Source organism: Pecten maximus, chromosome 13 (genome assembly GCF_902652985.1).
Source record: "Pecten maximus chromosome 13, xPecMax1.1, whole genome shotgun sequence".
NCBI classification, from domain to species: Eukaryota; Metazoa; Mollusca; class Bivalvia; order Pectinida; family Pectinidae; genus Pecten; species Pecten maximus.
Genome location: NC_047027.1, coordinates 29,722,303 through 29,746,250, shown reverse-complemented (window position 1 = coordinate 29,746,250; position 23,948 = coordinate 29,722,303). Strand labels below are relative to the sequence as shown.

Below are 23,948 nucleotides of genomic sequence, written 5' to 3'. Positions count from 1 at the left end.
TGTCGGTAAAGTCAGTGTCAGATATGACAGTGTGTCGGTAAAGTCAGTGTCAGATATGACAGTGTGTCGGTAAAGTCAGTGTCAGATATGACAGTGTGTCGGTTAAGACAGTGTCAGATATGACAGTGTGTCGGTAAAGTCAGTGTCAGATATGACAGTGTGTCGGTAAAGTCAGTGTCAGATATGACAGTGTGTCGGTAAAGTCAGTGTCAGATATGACAGTGTGTCGGTAAAGTCAGTGTCGGATATGACAGTGTGTCGGTAAAGTCAGTGTCAGATATGACAGTGTGTCGGTAAAGTCAGTGTCAGATATGACAGTGTGTCAGTAAAGTCAGTGTCGGATATGACAGTGTGTCGGTAAAGTCAGTGTCGGATATGACAGTGTGTCAGTAAAGTCAATGTGTCGGATATGACAGTGTGTTGGTAAAGTCAGTGCCAGATATGACAGTGTGTCGGTAAAGTCAGTGTCAGATATGACAGCGTGTCGGTAAAGTCAGTGTCGGATATGACAGCGTGTCGGTACTGTCAGTGTCGGATATGACTGTGTGTCGGTAAAGTCAGTGTTAGTTATGACAGTTTGTCGGTAAAATCAGTGCCTGATATGATAGTGTGTCGGTAAAGTCAGTGTCAGATATGACAGTGTGTCGGTAAAGTCAGTGTCAGATATGACAGTGTGTCAGTAAAGTCAGTGTCAGATATGGCAAGGTGCCGGTAAAGTCAGTGTCGGATATGACAGTGTGTCGGTATCGTCATTGTCTGATATGAGAGAAGGTCAGTACAGTCAGTGTCTGATATGACAGTGTGTCGGTAAAGTCAGTGTCAGGTTGACAATATGTCGGTAAAGTGTGTCGGTAAAGTCAGTGTCGATATGACAGTGTGTTAGTAAAGTTAGTGTTCGATATGACAGTGTGTCGGTAAAGGCATTGTCGGCAATGACAGAGGAGCACATCGCCGTTCTTATATATATATATGGTCGGCTACAACAGCACATCGTCGAAGTCAGTTGTCGGTATGGCCAGGTTTTACTGTAATGTAATATTAAAACTTATATCTACACCCAATTACGTTACTTAATGCAGTTATTTTTCAGTGACCAACGGACATTTGTTTGGTATGTTTAGAAAATATGACCTCAAATTTAAATTCATTTTATTTTTTTCACATACGGATACGATGTGTAGAGAAAGAAAATAGAATATAGCATATACAATTAAAGTAGTATTCGTAGTTGATACAAAACACTGATTCACAACAAAACATTTTCCTTTTTGATCAAAGAGGACAGATCATTTTATTGATTATTCTGACAGTGTGTAAACGATGTATAGAGAAAAATACATTTACAATATAATATATACAATTAAAGTAGTGTTCGTAGTTGATACAAAGCACTGATTCACAACAAAACATTTTTATTTTATTTCAATGAGGACATATCATTTTATTGATTATTCTGATAAAAGAATACATTTTCATTTGTGTTTTAACATTAGTTATATTCTTTAGTTTGTTAAACTTAATAATATTTGGTTTGACCAATAGTAAATACTGAATTTAATGACCAGTTTGTTGACTACTACAGTGTGCAGAGACTAGACCAGACCATGCTTTATAATCTGCCATATCAGTAAATGAAACAGTGGTACAATCACATTAAACGTATTCAATTTTATATTCAGATGCCGTAACCCTGACCGGGTCGTCTGAGTACACTGTCCCTGGGACTGAGTTTACACTGACGTGTGATGTACCAGATGAGGCCACTCTTGTCCAGTTTTACCGCCGTCCTAACGTCACTACTACAGTAGGTGGTATACAAGTGGGTGGTGACCAATGTTACAACACCCAAGTCACCTCAGCCGTCCTCTGTACACCGGATGTCTGTTCCTGTGTAACGTCTGGAGTAAACCTTGGTATAGTATTCCGGTGGATCATACAGCCACAGACGGGAGACCATGGATCTGTGTGGTTCTGTAGACGTACCAACTATAACCTACCTAACGGTAACCAACAACTGGACAGTGATGATTATACTCTCAACGTGGGAGGTAGGTGTTAAATATGACTGTTAACAGATATAATCACACTATTAGATGATTTTTTAACAGTATTTTATTTAGTTTTGTATATTATTAGGATAAATGAAAATATTTAGAACCAACTTAAAAATCAGTGTTTATTTTTTTTAATAACAATATGAATTTTATCACTGGCATGGTCCGGTTTTGGATGGTCAAGAATTGATAAAACCAGAAGTTTGTAGAGATGAAAGAAAGTTTGGACAAAAAACAAATACCTAACGGTTACAAAAAAATATCTGAATTGTTGGGTTAACATATGTAGCTGATCGTCTACCTCGTTAGTCAAATTGAGACAAGTGCAGACTACCTAAATAATTATAATTACTTGTTTCAACACGACATGGAGGACTATGTGTATTGCTCAGTTCAGCTTAGTTTAAACTTTTGATATGCTTTAAATATTTTTCACTATATATTTGTGATTTTGATACCCGGGAATCCTTGTTTACGAAAATATGAATTTCACCGAGAGTTTTAGTTTTGGTAGTGCTTCACTGCTTATCAAGTAATAAGTATATGTCTGATGAATACTTGATATGGTGTCTTATAGAATTGCCCAGGATCCATTAGAAGGTATCGTCCTACATCCGTACGATTTTGTAGCGACGGTACGTACAGCTATATGTCATGGTTATATATCGACACCTGGTTCAGTGTAAATGTGTTCCGTTTATATAACAAACTTTGTCTATTGCACAGCTGGTCCTGGAAGTTATATAGCCCTATCACCGCTGGATACTACCTACATCAATACTATTTTTTGTCAACAGTCGATATGAAAAATTTGTAAGCATCAATCACTGTCAGGACATCATCTTTGCTTATCTCATCTGTTATACCTCAAATTTGTAGACGGCCCCGGTACCTCCATAGTGCTGTCCCCGCCAGTCACTACCTACACCAGGACAGAGGGGGACACGTTACCGGACATCACCTGTACAGCAGACTGTAGACCTGGTTGTACCTTTGTCTGGACACGACCGGACAACACCAACTTTACTGTCTCACCTGTGTTGTCACTGGGACAACTGGACAGATCAGAACACGGGACGTACAGATGTACTGCTAGGAATATTGTCGGGGAGTCGACTTTAATAACCAGTGTTACTGTACAGTGTAAGTAAATGGGAATGTTGTCGGGGAGTCGACTATAATAACAAGTGTTACTGTACAGTGTAAGTAACTGGGAATGTTGTCGGGGAGTCGACTATAATAACAAGTGTTACCGTACAGTGTAAGTACTAAAGTATATTTTTGTTTATATTTGATTAAAGGAATTCAAACTATCTGATTTGTAATTATATATTTTTGATTTACAATCCTGCCTTGAATGATATTGGTGTTAATCATAAGTCTACACATGTCAATGAACATCTACTATAATCGGAACTATACAGGACGAAAATCTTATAGCAAAAATGATGTACAGAAACTACTTTTCAAAACTGATTGGAAACTCTTTGGGATCCTTCATAATCAACAGTCCTCTTATTCTACTTCAAGTTACAGTGTCGTAATTCGACTGATTTTACAGTACTATGTCGTAATAGGGAGTTTAAAAAGACAGTTTTGTAGATAAATCCACCTGTAAAAATTTAATATATTTAGTACTTACAGGTAAAAATACAAGGATTGAAACTCTTTTTATGAATCAATAATCAAAACAAATTTGGCGCTTATGAATTGAATGGAAAACATTTTATAAATATGTAAGAAAGAAAACAGAATCTTGAGTATTGATATGTAAATGGTTTTGAATATGTAGACTGATCTGTAATCTTTAAAAACTACATATGGTAATACTAATTTGGAAAAAAACCCAAACAAACAAACAAAAAACTGTTAACTTTTTAAACTTTCTATAAGATGAAGTGAAAGGTGTTTTTATGGATTCAAGTGAAGAACAAAGATATCTCCAGAAAATGTTTTAAATTTTCAGAGTTTTGTAATTTTGTTTTAAACAAATCCATCATCCTTAAACAATCGAATTCGACCTTCGATCCGATGACGCTGACCATTACATAAATTACGTTATTCTGACATTATCGCATTCATTATATAATAACAAATATTTAATGCGTTATAGTGGTGCATTGTAAACATAATAACTATTGACCGAGTGATCATTACCATTTCTCAATCAAAATTATCCCTCCCAAATTCGCTACATTGACATGCAAAATTAAATACACCTTTACAACTATCTGAACCACTCAACCACAGCCTGTTTCGATGACGTTCATTTTTCTTATTTCAGATATGTAAAGTTTGTCTTTTGATGGAAATATTTGATGAAATTATTTTTCGCGTTTACCTGTCATTCACAATTTTGGAATCTTTACAAATAATGAATTTCAACAACTGCCATGCCAATATTAACACACGCTATCATTTAAATCTACGACAAACTAAGTGTAGCTACATTGATATGAATACTTCCAGATTTTCTAGTTAAGTTGAATATACTGGGACTTTTATTTCCATTCGGGTACATATGTTTTCTTGCAATCATTAGAAATTGACACCGTCGTGTTAATTCTTTCCCAAACAAATTCAAATATAATTGGTGCTATAACAAATTAATATGTTCTATCAAATATTGAATTATTCTATAGTAATGACAATAATTCAACACCAAAACGAACTCGGTTCAAAATTTGAGTTTACAATTTCCAGATGGACCTGGAGACAGTATTGTATTTGATCCAACACAAGACAGTGTAGACATTATTGAGAACCAGACTATCTCAGATGTCGGGTGTTCCGCCGACTGTAGACCAGCGTGTACCTACGCCTGGTCTAGATCAGGTACAGATTACACAAACCCACTGAGTGTGTCTGTGGCCACGAGGACCAACGCCGGACAATACACGTGTACAGCCAGAAACATTGTTAGTCAGGGAACAAAGACTTGGAACCTTATTGTCAGATGTAAGATGCGTGAATTTTCGTTGAGGGTTATAAACAAATTCATATAATAAAAAACTCTAAAGTAGCTCGAAGTTTATTTTTTGATGAAATATTTTGTAAGACGTTCTGGAAATTAACTTTCACGACCCTATGAAAGGATCTAGTTATGTATCATCTGCATGCAAAACATCTATTCACGGTAATTTGTCTTCCCTTCTTTGTTGACATAGGTGAAATATGTTTCTGTTTATCGTGCATGACTGGTGTCCTTGCTTTTGTTACCATTGCATAGGTTGTATAAATAAGTATTTTTGACAGTTTGATTACGATGAAATTTAATGTATAGAGAAACATCAGGTCTGTATTTTAGTTCCACCACGCATTCTCAGCCTTGATTACACTGACGGTGATTCTGACGTGACTGAAAATGGACCTAAGTCACTGGTGTGTTCGGTGGAGAGTTTCCCTCCGTCCACAATACAGTGGTTCTATAAAGCTAACAACACAGTTCTACTGACCACCCCAGACGTCCTGGAGAGTACCTACACCCTGACTAACGTTGAATGTCTGGACACCGGACTCTACACCTGTTCTGTCAGAAACAGTGTCTCTAACACAGCAGTCACCAGGGATATACCGGTCAACGTTCTGTGTAAGTTTTCGTTTTATCCCTATGTATCGTTTTATAGTTTAATATTGCACAAAATAAATTGTAATTTAATTGATTCATTTCACATCCCGACGAGCATTGGCTTTGTCTATCCATCTGTCCGGAATTTTTATATCCGGAGATCTCATATATTTTTTTCAACGGATCTGTGTGATGTTTGATATATTTAACATCATGATATGCAGTTGTGTATCATGGAGTGGGTCATTTTTATGATTCCTATGATATGATCTTACTTAAGCTATTTCCCTTGGTTTATTTCTGTATTGGTTGATCTTTTTAGTATATACTCTCCCAAATTGTTCAACCATTATCTTTTAAAGTCTGCACATAATAACAAAATTGTGTATTTCCGTTCGACATGGGACAGACGTATATTGTTCCTTCCTGTGATTGTTTTTGTCATTGTAGTTCAAATACAATTCTGGAATGCTTTACTAATGTATATTTGTTATACTACAATGTGATATCTAAGGACTGATTGTCAAATTTGTTGCTCTTTGGACTGATGAAGAAAAGTGAACAATCAGTCCTTAGATATCACATTGTAGTATAACAAATATACATTAGTAAAGCATTCCAGAATTGTATTTGAACTACACTGACAAAAACAATCACAGGAAAGAACAATATACGTCTGTCCCATGTCGAACGGAAATACACAATTTTGTTATTATGTGCAGACTTTAAAAGATAATGGTTGAACAATTTGGGAGAGTATATACTAAAAAGATCAACCAATACAGAAATAAACAAAGGGAAATAGCTTAAGTAAGATCATATCATAGGAATCATAAAAATGACCCACTCCCTGATACACAACTGCATATCATGATGTTAAATATATCAAACATCACACAGATCCGTTGAAAAAAATATATGAGATCTCCGGATATAAAAATTCCGGACAGATGGATAGACAAAGCCAATGCTCGTCGGGATGTGAAATGAATCAATTAAATTACAATTTATTTTGTGCAATATTAAACTATAAATGGTTAGCGTGCTTCCATAGCAACCAATTAACCATTTATAGTTCCCTTAGCAACCCCTATTAAATCAGGTCACAGACAAAGGAAAACTTATTTGTGTATCGAAATTGGCACATTTTCAATAAAAACTTGCCGAATTTCTAAATAAAGAGCAAACAGGAACTCCATTTATTATAACGTTTCTATAGCAGCTGATACAATATGCCTTGTCAAAGCAAAGTCGAGTTCTGCAAACTCTAACTTCATTTTAGTGTAATTATCATTCATTATTTTTTGTTTCATTTGGAAATCATGAATATCACTTCAGCCTCGATGTGGTGTTTCAGCAAGTATCGGTTTCATGTATTGGTTTAAATATTGTAACAACGTTTTACATCTTGTTAACAAACTTGCGACTCAGAGGTGACGGGCTAGTGGTAGGATGTTGGAACACCTTAACCACTCATGATCGACCACTGCTGCCCTTATTTCAATGAGCTTTGCCTTCTTGTATGCTTTGTTTATTTGTTGATCAAAGTCCATCAATCTGTCTTCGTTATCTTTTAACCAACAACAAAACAAACACTTCTGATTGAATTGTCTCTTAGGATATGATTTTAATCATCAATAATAAGCCATCAATAACATTTTGATAATCATTTAATTAATGTATAATGTATGTTCTATTTCATTTCTCAACAGAATGGATGTTTTACAATGTAATGTCTAAGACGCATGTTCATTCAAACAACAAATAGCATTAGAATACCAGTATTATCGCTTTCTTAACAAATAGTTTGAATTCGGTAACAGGGTCGTTAATCTACATTTGTGTGGTGGTGGTTTCTTTTCCCTATCACTGCAGAATAACAATATCATCTTCAAAATATAAAACACAAAATAAAAAAAAAACACCATCACCATTATCAGCCTGTGACTTGAGATTTTTCATGGTACTCTTTATCTCCCTATTTCATCTTGACAATGTCACAGGCTGAATTCCCGGACTGTGGACCGGCAGACTATGTTGAAAATGAAAATATTTAAGCAAATGATTAAATTGTTTACTGGGGAACATGGTATTAAAACATTTATACCTTCATCAACATAGTCTGGTTGGCTTATGTTTTTTTATTTTTTTTTTTTTTTTTTATATTTTTATTGATTGGTTGAAGTAAGTTAGAATTAAGAACCAGTAACTTACTTTTTTTAAAAGTTAAACACACACATAACACATAACTGACATATTAGCCATGCCATAAATATCATACGACACATGTGCAATAATACCAGGTATGTCATAAATGATCACATCAACCGATTGTCTCTGTAGTGATAATTTTAGAATAATGTTGTCTGTTTTATACTGTGTACATTTGATCTTACAGGTATTTTCCTGTGAATATATAAGTTCTATGAGAAGTAGAATTGTACACATAAACCAGTTCAATAAATCAACCTTTTGAACATTGACACTCATGTGAGATCCTGTAATCATTCTTCTATTGTCTCACTCGAATCACTGCTTTCATCAACGCCATCAGACTCGTCTATTACTACTGGCATATGTGCAGCATCTTCCAATGCATCTGCCCAATTCCTGACTCAACTTATGGAATGTTGGTGTCTGGCAAAACCCAAGTACCAGATAACAGAAGAGACGTGCGCACATGTACCAAGGACTCCGGCTCCAGCCCGACACTGACAATACCAGCTGGTAACATAGGCCTCATCATACTGGATCCAGAGCATGTACTTCTTCGAGGAGATATGTCTACTCTGAATCTGCACTCGAACAATGTTGGATATATCACCACTGGCCATGATGATGTAATCTCCATCATCAGTCAAATGCTCCTGGGTGTAACTTTGAGCCAGTTTCAGTTGGTACACACCAAATGTTATGTTTCGCACATCTTCCTCAGACAACTTCGGGAACTGTGGTACCACTTCAGAGGCATCAAGCTTGACCCACACACCTGTTCGTCTGTCCAGCCTTTCACTGATGACGCGCTCTTGTAAACCGTTCTGCTTGCTGGCCAGCACCTCAAATTATAAAATCATTTGATGTATTACGTGTAAAAGTACGTGAAGTATTAAATTATATGTGGCAATCATAATCAAAACTTAGATCTTAGTTTAATTTCAGTCTTGTCTATCTCTATATAATCTTTCATGTCATATTTTATCAAATGATTGTGTGGAAACAAATCACAAAGACGTAAGCTAATAAATTATGTAAACAATTTGCCCAACTTCAGACTAAAAACTGTCTTTGAAATATGTTATTTAGTTATGTTGCAAAAACCAGTGTGTATGGACACTTCACTTAGCATACTATGCAACATTATTTTCACAGGTGTATAAATATGTATTGCTTGATACAAAAGTATATACATATAATGCATACCTTCATCTTTGCACCAAGCAGTTAGATCCTCCTCCGAGTCTCCTCTATTTAGTGGTGTAAGGTACCTGTTGCATAATGCACAAATCAACTGCACATAGTCTCCAATGTATGGTATCTGATTGTTAGGGACAATGTTTTGGAGAAATTTCCACTGCTTGATGCGTCCATTCACAGATTCCAAAATCCATCGAATCTTGGTGACTAAACGGGATGAATTAGCCTCCTCTGTGGTGAACTGTTTCTGACCTCTTGAAAGGAAACGTGGCATTTCGGTGTGGATACCCATTTCTGTCAGCATATCGATGGAATCCCTAAACCCTCTGTCAACAACCATGACATCCTCTTCCTTTATCCACTCCGTCAAATTCTCCATGTTTCCTTTGACATTGTGTTTCAGGATATTGGCATCGTTGTTCTTGTAATCTGCTAGGTAGGGTCCAAGAACAGAAACAATATATCCAGTGGTAGTTACATACATCATGGGCTTCACCAGGGGTCTATTCTTATGCATGCTGTATGATCGTCTCTGGAATTTGAAGTTGTGAGACTTTTGGATATAGATGTATGTTCCATCCAAGACAAGAATTGCAGGCTTGTTAATAATACTGCCAAAAAGCTCCCGAACCAAGGGTCTGGTCATCTTCGCTAGCCAAGGCTTCTGATTACGTTACACTCCACGAACCCTTGGCGGATATAGTCGTCAGTTCTGGCCCTCTAGCGGAGATTCGAAATTACCACCCTTTATTCATGAAATTTTCGACCAATCAAAATGAGCGTTACCAATGTACTTCATCGGTGATGTTTACAGACACACATGAAGGCTTGTGTCAATTTCGATGAGATGTGTGATCAATGACTTATATATATTGATCAAACACTGTGAATGTTTCCCCAATGATTGTACGTCTCTGTATTTAGGTAAAATGCCATGACATAGTCGACAATGTAGTTCTGTACTGGGTGCCGCAGTTTTTGTTTAATGCGAAACCAAGCCTGAATGTAAAACGGGATTTGATTGGTTGCCCTGGGATTCCAGGGCGCGACGGTTTGAACACGACTATATCCGCCAAGGGTTCGTGGAGTGTAACGTAATCAGAAGCCTTGGCTAGCGAAGATGGGGTCTGGTATGCTCGGACTCCTTAATCACTTCATTTCTAGTAATATGTTGGAATCCTACATAGTTCCTAGTAAAATGCTCAGACAATGCTTTCCTAGCCGAAACAATGGCTCGTCGTACACTAGATTTCCCAATGTTAAAGAGCGTTGACAGCAGTTTGTTTGAAATACCTGCACGTAGTTTAACTAACAGTAGGGCAACACATGTCCGCATTGTTCTGTTCTTTGTTGATCTGATATTACTGTCTTTAATATGTGAGCAAACATCATCAAAGTTCTCTTTTGTGATTCCTGTCAGACTTAGGTAATCCGAATCTTGTAGTGAACTACCTTGATTGAAATCTATTCTGTACTTATTTATGATTATTTATGGCAATTGACCTTACATTATTAATCAGTTCCATAATGTCACTCCCGTTAAGGTTTGAGTGGTCCTGTCCTTTGAAAGAATCTCCAAGGTAGTTTGTTAATGCATGATCAGTAAAGAAGCCATCAAGGGGACCTATACAGCATCTTGCACCCGCCAATAGTAATTTTCCATTCTCTACAAACAACCTGTAGTGGCAATCAGATGGTACCACAATAAGTTTATGTCCCCGGCGCTTGCATACACAGCATGTTGAGTGGCTCTTACCAGTACTTCCTATTGGCAATGCAATGTTTTTAGGACTCACAATACCTAAAACAAAAACAGACATAAATATTTATTAACGATACTGCAAAAATCTAACACAAGAGATATGTAAAACAAGTTTATTTATTATTTTATGAAACAAGCCTTTTGTGAGATCCAGGTAAAAATATAAGATAGACAATATAGCATAAGTGTCTTATAATATTGAATGAGTTTATGAACTGTGTATAAAATTCTATTTACCAGGGTATTATACCACTCGAGAAACATAAGCTATTTCAATATTTCTCTATAAAAGGCTATTTGTTCACTAGACAATAGTGACATAATGTATAATAACATGACGTCATTTATCTACCCTCAGTAACTTTGGTTAAATTTTGTTTTGGTTTATTTTGCTTAACGTCCTATGAACAGCCAGTGTCAATTAAGGATGTGTGGTCAGTACCTGATAACTGCCCCAAGTGGGTTTCAAACTCGCAACCCAGAGGTGGAGGGCTAGTGGTATAATGTTGGCACATCAGTATTACGACCCATTTGCAAGTGTATAATGTAGGTGTGCTTTATCAGTTTTATAACACTCCTTTATTACATGGAAAATGACCTGTGCTATATATGATAATATTATAGTCATTGTTATATTTTCAGATGAAAAATTAAATGCCCCTTATTGTATATATTAACCTAACTAAATGGAAAAGTAAATATCACTAAAAATGTGTATTAAATTATCAATACAAATAATGCATGAAGAGTGTATCACAGCAATGGCCAGAGGCCAGTACAGCTAGAGGAAAATTCGCTATCAGATGTAATTGCAGAAAACAAAATGTTTTACCTTCTGCTTTTTGTCTTTTAGTTTTTGGAATATAGTCATCATCACATATGTTGCTTGGCACTTGAACAGGCTCTCCAACTACTCGTAAATGTTCATCTGATGTTCTACGGAATTTTATGTAGCATTTCCCACATGTTGTTAGAGTTTCATCATTGTTGGTGATATTCAAGTACTCTCTGTACGATTTGTGGGTCTCCCAATTGATGTGACGCCTTCCCTCTGGTTTTGTCTGCTTGTTGCAGCATGCACATCTGTAATTCTTTTGTCCTGGCATACTGAAAAAAATATTAAAATCAATTAAAACAAACTGATTAGCAAGCAAACATATAAATGTAAAAGCCAAGGTGACAATGTTCTCTGCTTCATAATAGATATGTATTATGTCAGTATTTTTTGTGATGGTTATGACTTGACATTCAAGATTATTTATCATATGAATAATATGTCTATAAAACATTGATCAAGTAATTATTGAGATATGTTGCATTTAAACATCATTTCTTTCATGGTGATATAAAAAAGATGAATGCGAGTAGATCTAGAGGGAAGGTAGACTCGGGAGAGAACAGGTTTCAAAGAGTTTAATTTTGTAATATATATGTGTATGAAATTGAAGGAAGATACATTTGTACCGCATTGTATACAAAACTATTAGCATTATGGTTTACAGAACTTTCAGAGCTTTTGAGATATTTCAGTAAAACAGAGATTAATAAATCCATGATTTGAGGACATCTCCTCTCTTTCTTGTAGATAATGAAACTATCCTTGCAAAGTGGCTATTGATTTATATTGTATGTGTACATATATATGTTTATGTATCAATATAAGCCCATTCATACAGTGATAAGTGATAGAACTATATGTCACTTTAACCAAATTTTTTAAATACCAATGAAAATGAAGATTAAATAAAACTCTTTACCTTGGTACATTTGATTTCACTGCTATGGCTATATAATCAACAATTACCAGCCACCTGTAGGCCTATTAACCCTACTAAACCCAAGCCAATTAAGACCTCCGGGGGGGGGGGGGGGGGGGGGGGGGGGGGGGCTAATCTATTGTTCTGACCAGTGTAAGGTCAGCCTTAATGAAGCATTGCCCTCCGACTATACCTACAGAACACCCGACTTCGTTGATTATAATTATAGCCTAACTTTCAAGGCCCCCTTCAACGCCATTGGCGAAAAAAATTCTGTATCTATTCCCGAGTGCCGCACTTTCCAAACAGAATACACTGTGATTGATGCAGAATGAACTACTTCGAATTATTGGTACAGTATCACCGATTATTAGCTATCCAATGCTGATATGGAGTTTGGTATACGTGTGTTAAGCAAAACAAAAAATATCACTAAAAAAAATGCAGTGAAAAAAAACGTAAACAAGTCACGATGGATGCAGGCGGGTCAAAGTTCATCTCACTTCTACTAGATAAAGATATTAATCGAAGACTTTATTGATATTCTAGGGATATTAAGCTACAATAATAGATAATGGGTTGTCTTGAAATGTATATAGTCTGTCGATAACTCGCAATATGTTCTAAACTTTGGAGTTTGACCGTGCGACTGATATCTAAAAATAGCATCATAACAACCGACTCGCTGGTCATGCCGTGTCAAGCATAGCACTTGCTCATGTGGCATATCTTAAGATTATTAAACCAAAATACTTGCCTGGAATAAGCTACAGATACATTGTTTTGCTTATGTTTCCAATAAAATGCAGATGCAAGTTCTAAATTGCAGAAATCCCTGTTGTAAACATGTCAGCCGCAGAGTAAACGCCGACACGACAAAAATCCGGATAATAAATGGGAAAAGACAATTTAAACAATTTAATTTTTTTAAAATCAAGAAGAAAGATTTATTGAATACAGTATCAGAAAATAAATGTTTATGTTGAAATCGGGGCCTTATATCCCATCTTTTTCTAATGCGTACTATATGTGGGTATTTCGCGGTTATATATATTTTCCGGAATAGGACTTGACCCGGTTGTTAGAAAATCATAGCGATGCATACCCGAAGACGATTATTTTATTATTTCAGATTTGAAGGGCAGCCTAATCGGGGCAGCTAACGAGTAACAATACCAAATTTTGTCAGCAAGTTTAAATTACAATTATAAACATTATATTGAAATTTCTTATTGTTACACGATTAGGCTCATACTTTATTTCTGCAAAGTATTTATCATTTTTGCCGGATTCAGCTCATTTGAAGAATCTGGCAATGATCAGGGGACCCCGACGGGGAAATAGGGTATTTTCAGATTTTCTTTTTTTTTTTAAATAACATCGTTTTTAGCTCAATAATACAGAAAAGAAAAAAACCACACAATTTAGCATTTTTATTTTCCCCTTATTCTGGGCCAAAATCACCAGTTAGTGGACTTTATCCTTTGTGCAAATGAAATGAACAGCTAAGCGGTTCATGTACCAAATAATACCAAGTATCCATTACTAGACAGCTATCTCAGCTATCGACAGTAGTTGCTATCGGGTGTTCTGACAGATCATATGATTATAAACTGTCTGCACTAAAACTGGCATTTTATTGTGTTTATATACTTGTATAACAATTATACACACTTTACAAAATGAAAATGTATTCCAGTCTCTGGCGTTACAAAACTACATCGACAATGCAATTTCGAAATTAGCTTTATTGATATTATGCTAATGCAGAAACCTTACTTACTTATCACCTGGATTATATGCTGCATGTGAAGTTTGGAGAATCTTGTTATATAATGTAATTCTTAATAGTAAGAAATCCTTACCAATTATGTTTACTTTTTGACTTGTGATTTGATATAAACTTATGTTCAATGATTCAAGCGATGCATATCGTAAAAAGATAGGCATTTCCTGATCTGTTCAAAAACTGGCAAAACATCGTCTTAAGCCAATTCAAACTGGTATATATCAATATATACGTATAAAATCGATTTTTTCATACCAAAGGTCAAAAGACAGGTAAAAAGAACTAGTTATCGATATGACCAATATTGATACATACCTCGCGAGAAGGTATGGCTTTATAACTAACGTAATACATACGATATATATTCTGATATCAATCACACAACATGTGTCGCTTATCATGCAATTTTCGTATATCAAAATTACTTACTTAAAATACATTAGTTTCGAGATATGCAAATTCCATTAGTCCTATCAAAAGTATAGATACTCCTATCATTCAGAGGTCCATTGAAGGCATAGTTTTAGACACGAATGAATATTTACCTCCAATATTTATTTATATATTTGTGTTGTAGGTGAACCACGTCGAGTCGCGAGAAATGAAACTGACCAAACGTATAATTTAGAAACAGGTGATATTTTAGTCATGAATGCATTGTTCCTCTCGAATCCGGAGCCAACTTTTTCTTGGTCCTTCCAAGCATCACCGGACACAGGTGTTACACATTTAGTCGACGGAACAGACAATTTTGCTATCCGTAATATCTTTGTGATGATGAACCTGTCTGCCGTATCGGTTGGGACACGTACAGATATACGGGAGACCTGGTATGGAGTCTACAGTGTAACGGCGACGAACAGTCAGGGCAGTAACATGTTCAGTTTTATAGTGAAGGAAAAGGTAAATAATCAATATCATTTTTCGATTTTACGTTTCTGATCTTTATATATTCTCTCAGTAGTGTTATTCTGCCCGTGAATATTACACGATGCATAATTGGTGTCCTTATTACATATGAATAAGGAAAATATATCCATAACAATATGATATATTACCTACGAGGAGACTTTCAATGCGTATGAATCAACGATTTATTGATATAAACGTTATGGTTGATATTGTGTTATCACATGTATTTCTTCAACACTATTTCAAATGAACTTATTTTTTATTTTTGGAGAAATATCTCAATGTATTAATGGCTGAAGTAACGACGTGACTTTGGAATAACTATATCTTGTTTTGATACTGTAGACATGCCGAAACTACCGAAGAGTTTATCAGTCAGCTGTGGAAATCCCCATTCCGTCGAAGTGATGTGGACAAATGGTGGAAACACCGAGTACTTTCGTGTTTTATACAGTACCGACAACTTCCTACAGTCAGTTATAGATCCAGCGACGATCTACAAACAGGTGGACGGAAATGACGTGTACAGTGTAACTATCGACAAACTAGATGGGGGGACAGCTGTACTTCTTTAAGGTTGTAGCATACAACTCGGACGGTAACATCACATCACTTGAGTCTTCAGGATGTAGAGTCCAGGAAGGTACGATGTGTTATAAAAATGACACTTGTTTACAATATAACATAAAATTCATCGAAATTCTTATCAATTAAAAGTATTTCGTTTATTTTAGCATGCTACATTATAGTTTGGCTATACATGATAAGAACATGATATTAACTGTTTACATTTCAATGATAAGGAAATTACATTTACTGTTTACATTGTAATGATAAGGTAATGACATCCACTGTTTACATTGTAATGATAAGGACATGATATAAACTGTTTACATTGTATTGGTAAGGTAATTACATCTACTGTTTACATTTTAATGATAAGGAAATGACATTTACTGTTTACATTGTAAAGATAATGCAATGATATGAACTGTTTACATTGTAATGATAAGGTAATGACATTAACTGTTTAAATTGTAATGATAAGGTAATGACATTAACTGTTTACATTGTAATGATAAGGTAATGACATTACAGGTAATGACTATATGTAATAATACAAAATAATAATGATTTAGATACACCTTCTTCACTGCTTAATAATGACTTAGCCTCTATTTCTGACTGGGCATATAGATGGCAAATTCTCTTCAATCGTAATAAAACAATAGCTATGAACTTCAGTCGTAGACAAAACATTGACTATCCACATCTTTTGTTTAATAATAATCTAATTGTACAAAATGAATCTCATAACCACTTAGGGCTAACCTTTAATAGTAAAGGAACATGGGCGGACCATATTTCTAATGTGTATCAAAAAGCTAACTCTAGATTAAGTTTACTTCGTGTATTAAAAAAATTAGTTGATAGGAAAACCTTGAAAACTTTATATACTTCATACATAAGACCAATATTAGAATATGCTGATGTAGTTTGGGACAATTGCACTCAAGCCGAATCTGATCTTCTTGAATCTATTCAACTGGAAGCCATGCGTATAATAACAGGTCTCAGAAGAGGTACTTCTCACCATATCTTATATAATGAAACTCAACTAGATCCTTTAAGTAAAAGAAGACAGAATCATAAACTTGTATTAATGTTCAAAATTATTAATAACTATACTCCATTGTATCTCTCTAATATTATACAACCATATTTAAATGTAAACAATATATACACCTTTAGAAATAACAGAGTATTTAATATACCACAGTCACGAACTAATAGCTACATGAAAAGTTGTTTTCCTTCAACTATGACTATGTGGAATTCACTTGATATTTCCATTAGAGACTCTATTACAATTTCTTCTTTTAAATGTAAGTTAAAAACTACTAATGATATAACTATTTCTGAACTTTTCATTAATTCTGCTCCCAGACAACTTAACATAATTTTATGCCAACTTAGAAATTTTAAAAGTGACCTTAATTATGATAAACATTTTGATCACCTGATTGATAACCCATCCTGTGTATGTGGTGCTCCTAGTGAAGATTTAGTGCATTTTTTCTTTCAATGTCCCATGTATTCCAATTATAGGCACCATATTCTATCCATCTACAACTTGTTAGGTTATATAAATCTTCAATGCCTAGTGTGTGGCATCATTAATGCTCCTGATCATTTAAATATCTCTATTCTATATCATGTAAACTTATATATTAAATCCTCAAAACGTTTTTCTGTGTATAAATAAGAAACTATATGTAATACTGTCTTTAGTAGTAATACAATTATATACATTTACTCAACTATTATAGCAAGTTTGTTATGTTAAATATTCATCCTTATAACATTCTAGTATGAAAGTATGAATGAATGTGTGTGAGTGAGTTATTGTTGTTTATTACATTACATATAACTTTTCATTTTAGGCTTGGTGGAAATATGTTGTGTCTTCACTTTATCAAATAATAGTTTTGTTTTCTTACTAAGTAATTTTGAATAGTAGTTATCTCTATAATTATAACACCTATTCTATTTAATTTCATGATGAACATATAATTCCTTACAGTAATCCCTTTTTGAATTAGATACTATACATGTAATGATATATAATTTCTGTAGAAATAATAAAGTGAAACATATCATCTTTCTACCAAGCCTAACCGGAAGTAATAGAAGAAGACTGATATAGGCATTGCGCCTGTTGTCTTATTCTTTTGACAATACTTTGTATTTATTTATATTTGTATTGTTAATAAAATATTTCTGAAATGAAATAATGACATTAACTGTTAACATTGTAATTATAAGGTAATGGCATTAACTGTTTACATTTTAATGATAATGTTATGACATTAACTGTTTACATTGTAATGATACTGTAATGACATGAACTGTTTACATTGTAATGATAAGGTAATGACATTAACTGTTTACATTGTAATTATAAGGTAATGACATTCACTGTTTACATTGTAATGATAAGGTAATGACATTCACTGTTTACATTGTAATGATATGGTAATGACATTAACTGTTTACATTGTAATGATAAGGTAATGACATTAATTGTTTACATTGTAATGATAATGTAATGACATGAACTGTTTACATTGTAATGATAATGTTATGACATTAACTGTTTACATTGTAATGATAATGTAATGACATTAACTGTTTACATTGTAATGATACTGTAATGGCATCAACTGTTTACATTGTAATGATACTGTAATGTCATTAACTGTTTACATTGTAATGATAAGGTAATGACATTAACTGTTTACATTGTAATGATAAGGTAATGACATTTACTGTTTACATTGTAATGATAAGGTAATGACATTAACTGTTTACATTGTAATGCTACTGTAATGGCATCAACTGTTAACATTGTAATGATAAGGTAATGACATTAATTGTTCACATTGTAATGATAAGCTTATGATATTAACTGTTTACATTGTAATGATAAGTAATGACATTAACTGTTTTATCAAAGCATTGGTACATACACAGATATGTTCACATGACTTTTGTCTTCCATTAGATTTGTCAAACAGTCCGAACAACCTGTACATAACTGGAGTTGTACTGACGTGTGTAAGCGGCCTAATAATCACGGTAGCTTTGGGACTTGGAATCTTCATCACCCGTACGTATATATTTGACTATAACAACCCGTTAGCTTGTCTTTTTATCTCGTTATGGCTATTTTCAGTGAAATATTTTGCGTCTTGATGAACATTATAAATTATGTATATTTCACAGGAACAGGGCGTCTGTCATTTCGGTAAGTAACCTTCAATTGGAAATTTCGTGGTGATTTATCAAGATGTATTATATATTCACGTGTATGCATGTTCATGAATTATCCATTCATATATGTGCAGACATAAATACAAACATGTTGTCAATAAACCTGTTTACATTTTTTTACAGTTCCAGCAAATGTCAGCAACGCAAGAGCCAGGAATTAGATAACGTGCAACTTTCAGGGCGAGGTATTTCAACTATAGAATGGTACAAATATAAATGACAGAATTCTATAAAATCCATTAGAAAAAAGTTCTTAGGAAATGCCTGTTAAATTTATTATTTAAGTTTTCTAATCTGTTTATAAAGTATACTTGAGGTTAAGTAAGTGACTGTACAAACTCCACAAAATGCAAGGCGGTTAATTCAAGGTTAATAGTTTAATGAACATGTTTGAAACAAATTGAAATTATATGAACTTTTTCATAAATCGTTGCGTTGTTAGAATACTGACGATAGGAAACCGTTGCATGGACTTTGTTAGTACTTGTTTTGTAGTTAAACATGTTGTCCTTATAACTATAAATATGTGATTAGGATATTCCCGTTTCTCATTCAATAGCAACGATTACGCAAGAAGACGAAAGGTAAACATTTTATAACATATTTAAAATGCGACATAATTAACAGTTTCTTCGTGGGTTATTTGTACGCAAAGCTAATCCACCAATCACCAGTTTCTTTGTGGGTTATTTGAACGCAAGGCTAATCCACCAATTACATTTGTTTTCGTTGTTTAGAAAAACATCCATATATTGGTACTAGGAATTATCGTGCACATACGTGTTCATTGTTTGTTACTAATCCTTATTTACATTTTCCCAAACGTAACTGCCCTCAATGAAATTAAAATTGATAAAGACACACTCATATTTCACTTTACTCTAAGTAAACATTGGCAAGGTAAGAGTAAATGAAGCTAAGGGATGTTCATTGGATAACTTTTTTTATTATATCATGCATGACTTTCAATGTGAATATCTTCCCAAATAAGTAAACATGTTGTATCGGAATTTATTGATACTTTTCTTACATACAGATCCTACCAGCACCTTGATACAAGCCAGGTAGCCAAAGCCTCTGTTTATTCTGAAATAAGAACACAAGAAATTGGAGGTAAAATAAACTTTGTTTATCTTTATCTTTATTTACGCACATTCCTAGGATAACATACGCGCGAAGTGTTTAATGTCCGGTCGAGCTCGCGCGAATGTTCTGGGCATACTAGCTAATTATGTACGCGGATTAAGATACATTTCCACGACCGGAAGTTTGGTCTAAAAAACGCCATTATATTTGTGTGAAACAAATGCACAAGAAATATTTAATGTTGTCTATGAAATTGAAGACGCTTACTAGAAACCGGATGTTATTCTCCTTTAATAGGGATCCATGTAAATATCTAGTTATTGTTCTTATTTCGTCATTCTTCTATCAATTTTGAGAAATAATTTGGTTTCCCTTTGATGTCAGTATTCTCTTTTGTTTTTAAACTGGCTCCGAGTTAGATGTAGTTTGCGCGTTTTTAGAAACCAGAAGTGAACTGGTGTTATACAAGTCAGTAATTAAATCGTTTAAAAGATTATGTTTTACACAAGTTTAAAGTAGTAGGAGATTCAAAATAGTTTATTTTTGTGTTCGTCGTGTTTAAATGTAATTGATCTCATTTTTTTCTTGAATAATGTACCTGTAGGTGACAATGATGATGAAGCCAATCAGAGGTAAGTATAATTACATGTAGTATGCTAAAATGGTTTTACGACCGCTTTAATACCGATTTCATTAGTTTTCTAGTAAGCATTAAAAGTGAAAATTGCTGATTACAGCTTTTGATATAAAATAACATTTTTTTTCTAAATTGTGTGGGCACTTTTTTCCAACAATATGAAACAATGTTCTTTAGCAGTAACTACGAGTCTTTGGAAGGGCAGTCCAAACCAAACGTCTATGAGGAGCTACAGACCGTTTCATCTGGTTAGTTGTTACAATTGATTAAAATTCCTATATTTCCAATATACGTTACTTAAAATAGAACATAAAATCATGATGTGAAAACTTCATTGGCGGTACATTTTCCTTTCTTAGAAACAACTACTATTGCTTATTTTGATGAGTTACAACTTTAAAACCAATCTAAAAAAAAAATGTAAGTAAAAGAAAAAACTACCAAAATGTCATAATCAAGGATAAATGTTTTTTTTTTTTTTCAGGTAGCAGCGGTTTATACACTAATACCACAATAGGAAAGGGCACTGCTTAACATGGCGTATAAAACGTCATTGAGAAGATTTACTATGCTTGCTGGGAATGTACACAGACACAAACGCAAAAGATGTAATGAGAAACCTATAATCTTCTAGGCATCGATTTGTTTTTATTTGACGCAATAGTTTGATGTTATCATTTTGCGAGTCGTTGCGACCAGGAAACACATTTCCGCTTATTTCAGTATACTTCATAATCCCGGGATCGTTCGTGTCATGTGAGATCAGAAATGAACAGGAAGTATGTAGATGAGCTAAAGGCGTGCAACTGAAGTTTGTTTGTAGATGATTAATATAAAATGTCCATGTATCAAAGATACCAGCAAAGCACCTTTAATCACTGCATGTGTACAATATATCTCGATTGTGATAATAACAATTCAAACAGGATATAAAGGAATGTTTTATCCTTACATCTGACTTTTTAAAATTTACGAAATGCCTCATATCATTTAGAGAAACATGTCATCGGTAATGCAGCGTCAATAACTGATTAATTGTAAACGGATTTTAAGACATGAAAATTGTATAAAACTTCTTTCTGACGTCATATTTACGTTACCAGCGAATAAAACGCCAAACGACAGGTTTTTCCTGCGCAGATTCCTTAACTATTGTATTCCTGTCACACACAAAGAGATGTTAGAAGACTTGTTCCTCACTACTGTTTGCGAAAAATAACTAAAAATATAGAAAAGTCCACACTATTTACATACAGAGTTGCTGCAGTAGCGTAAAATGTAGGGTTTTATGAACCTGATTTCATATAGAAGTTATCATTGTGCTGAGGTGAAGTTATCATTGTGCTGAGGTTTCTATGGCTGCCATGTAATATGTAATTGATACCTTATTCACATCCAAAATCATAGTTTGTATAACAGACTACGGTGATGTACAATTCGAGACGCATTGGATTTATAAACGTACATTTATATATTGTTTGGGATATATTATATATATATATTTTTTTAAATTTCATCATTCGAACATAACTTGCTCTCCAACACAGGATGATATTTTCATGATATCTGTTTTCTTCTATTTATTTTATTTTCTAAAGTTTAATATTAGATACTTGTACTCAACCATTTTTTTCAAACATCCACAAATCTTAATAATATCATACATTTTTATTTCTGATTTCCTATTGCATATATAAAGTTAATGGCTTAAAAATGATATCTGTTCAAACCATATCACAATCATTTCTTTTCACACTGTCTCATAACTTGCGTTTTTTAGCATAACAAAGTAAAACTCATAACACCATACCCTACTCCTCTTTTGAACTTATCAGACATCATAGAAACATAGTATACAGTTTTTGAAAGTCGTATAAATGCCACGTTGTTAAGAGATAGTATTTGTTTACTTCATCTATGGAGGCTTCATGTGGCATATTGTTTATAATGTGTAACATAACTCGTGATTATGACTAGAGAAAGACAACTCTTACGAAACGTTAACCTTCAGGTCACAGGTTAAACAGCTTGTAAACGACATGTGATGTTATTTATTACTTAATTTCTATGGCGAATACACTTTCATGTTTCTTTAGTAAAGGGTATGTCAATACTTTTTTACTGTTTGCAAGTTATAACCTTCAATATTTCCAATAATTATGTTCTCGTAGTTAAAACAAATCGTTTCCGTATAATTGTTACAATCGATTAAAAATCCTATATTGCTTACATACGTTACTTAAAATAAAACATAAAATCATGATGTCAAAACTTCACCAGCGGTACGTTTTCCTTTCTTAGAAATAACTGCTATTGTTTATTTCTATAATTACCAATTTTGAGACCAATCTGGGAAAAAAATGTACGTAAAAGAAAAAAACTAGTAATAATCATAATCTAGGATAAATGTTTTTCATGTAGCAGCGGTTTATATACTAATACCACAATAATGTCATACTTTTTTTCTGATATCCTATTTCATATATAAAATATAAGTTAATGGATTAAAAATGATATATGCTCAAAGCGTATCACAATAATTTATTTTTACATAGTTGTCACAACTTGCATTTTTAACATTACAATGTAAAACTTTCAAACATTATACTAAACTCCTCTCATGAACTTATAAGAAATAAAAAAATTATTTAGACATCTTAATATGAAATATTCATTCTGAAGACTTGTAATGTCCTGTTATTAACATACAGTTTTTGCTGATCATCTATAAAGGTTAAAACATTTTGGTTTTGAACACTTACTTGTTGTTTATAAGTCCGTATTTACATCCTGTAAACCAGAGTACGTGTTGTTGTGATCATCGGTCCATATTGTTTATACGGGGTATTCCCTTTGGGGATTCTTTTCCTGTTTTATTTGTCGACGTTTCTGATTGGCTAATGTTCGTGGTATGTGTTTATTTATAATCACCTTACCTGTACATTACTCTCAGGTATTAGTCTATCTTATGACTCCACGTATTTCGAGGCATACAATTAAATTTAGCAATATAGCCGGGAATTTTAGTATTATACAACAGTCTGGTAAAGGCTTACATGTAGCTGGCCGGCTCGTTTCTCTCTTTCATAGAGTCAGGTATGTAGTATATTTCGGAATTATCCAGGGTTGGGTGGT

The 23,948-nt window shown here is 34.0% G+C and overlaps 3 protein-coding genes across 4 annotated transcripts; all 3 read left to right on the top strand.

Moving 5' to 3' along the window:
* The first annotated feature begins 2,617 nt into the window (after positions 1-2,617).
* Positions 2,618-5,076, top strand: LOC117340643 (contactin-1-like). The gene is made up of 3 exons (XM_033902407.1): positions 2,618-2,654; positions 2,934-3,197; positions 4,758-5,076. The coding sequence occupies exons 1-3, from the start codon at positions 2,618-2,620 to the stop codon at positions 5,057-5,059; spliced, it is 603 nt and encodes a 200-aa protein (XP_033758298.1). The 3' UTR covers positions 5,060-5,076.
* Positions 5,077-5,141: 65 nt separating this feature from the next.
* On the top strand, positions 5,142-15,664 carry LOC117340642 (hemicentin-1-like). The gene is made up of 4 exons (XM_033902406.1): positions 5,142-5,190; positions 5,362-5,643; positions 14,922-15,247; positions 15,602-15,664. The coding sequence occupies exons 1-4, from the start codon at positions 5,142-5,144 to the stop codon at positions 15,662-15,664; spliced, it is 720 nt and encodes a 239-aa protein (XP_033758297.1).
* Positions 15,606-23,164, top strand: LOC117340831. Of its 2 annotated transcripts, none has more exons than XM_033902613.1 (9): positions 15,606-15,899; positions 18,822-18,926; positions 19,043-19,064; positions 19,214-19,275; positions 19,650-19,674; positions 20,127-20,203; positions 20,781-20,808; positions 20,994-21,061; positions 21,298-23,164. In XM_033902613.1, exons 1-9 carry the CDS (start codon positions 15,806-15,808, stop codon positions 21,345-21,347), a joined length of 531 nt encoding a protein of 176 aa, XP_033758504.1. In that variant the 5' UTR covers positions 15,606-15,805; the 3' UTR covers positions 21,348-23,164. The 2 variants fall into 2 exon arrangements, with proteins under 2 accessions (XP_033758504.1, XP_033758503.1); XM_033902612.1 differs by having other exon boundaries at positions 20,991-21,061.
* Positions 23,165-23,948: the final 784 nt, after the last annotated feature.

Coding starts and splice junctions, on each gene's coding strand:
- LOC117340831 (XM_033902612.1), top strand. CDS start 15,806: ATGGGGGGACAGCTGTACTTCTTTAAGGTTGTAGCATACAACTCGGAC. Junction 15,900..18,821: donor AGGATGTAGAGTCCAGGAAG/GTACGATGTGTT, acceptor GTCTTCCATTAG/ATTTGTCAAACAGTCCGAAC. Junction 21,062..21,297: donor GCTACAGACCGTTTCATCTG/GTTAGTTGTTAC, acceptor TTTTTTTTTCAG/GTAGCAGCGGTTTATACACT.
- LOC117340643 (XM_033902407.1), top strand. CDS start 2,618: ATGGTGTCTTATAGAATTGCCCAGGATCCATTAGAAG. Junction 2,655..2,933: donor TGCCCAGGATCCATTAGAAG/GTATCGTCCTAC, acceptor TCAAATTTGTAG/ACGGCCCCGGTACCTCCATA. Junction 3,198..4,757: donor AACCAGTGTTACTGTACAGT/GTAAGTAAATGG, acceptor TACAATTTCCAG/ATGGACCTGGAGACAGTATT.
- LOC117340642 (XM_033902406.1), top strand. CDS start 5,142: ATGAAAGGATCTAGTTATGTATCATCTGCATGCAAAACATCTATTCAC. Junction 5,191..5,361: donor ATGCAAAACATCTATTCACG/GTAATTTGTCTT, acceptor TCTGTATTTTAG/TTCCACCACGCATTCTCAGC. Junction 15,248..15,601: donor GTTTTATAGTGAAGGAAAAG/GTAAATAATCAA, acceptor TTGATACTGTAG/ACATGCCGAAACTACCGAAG.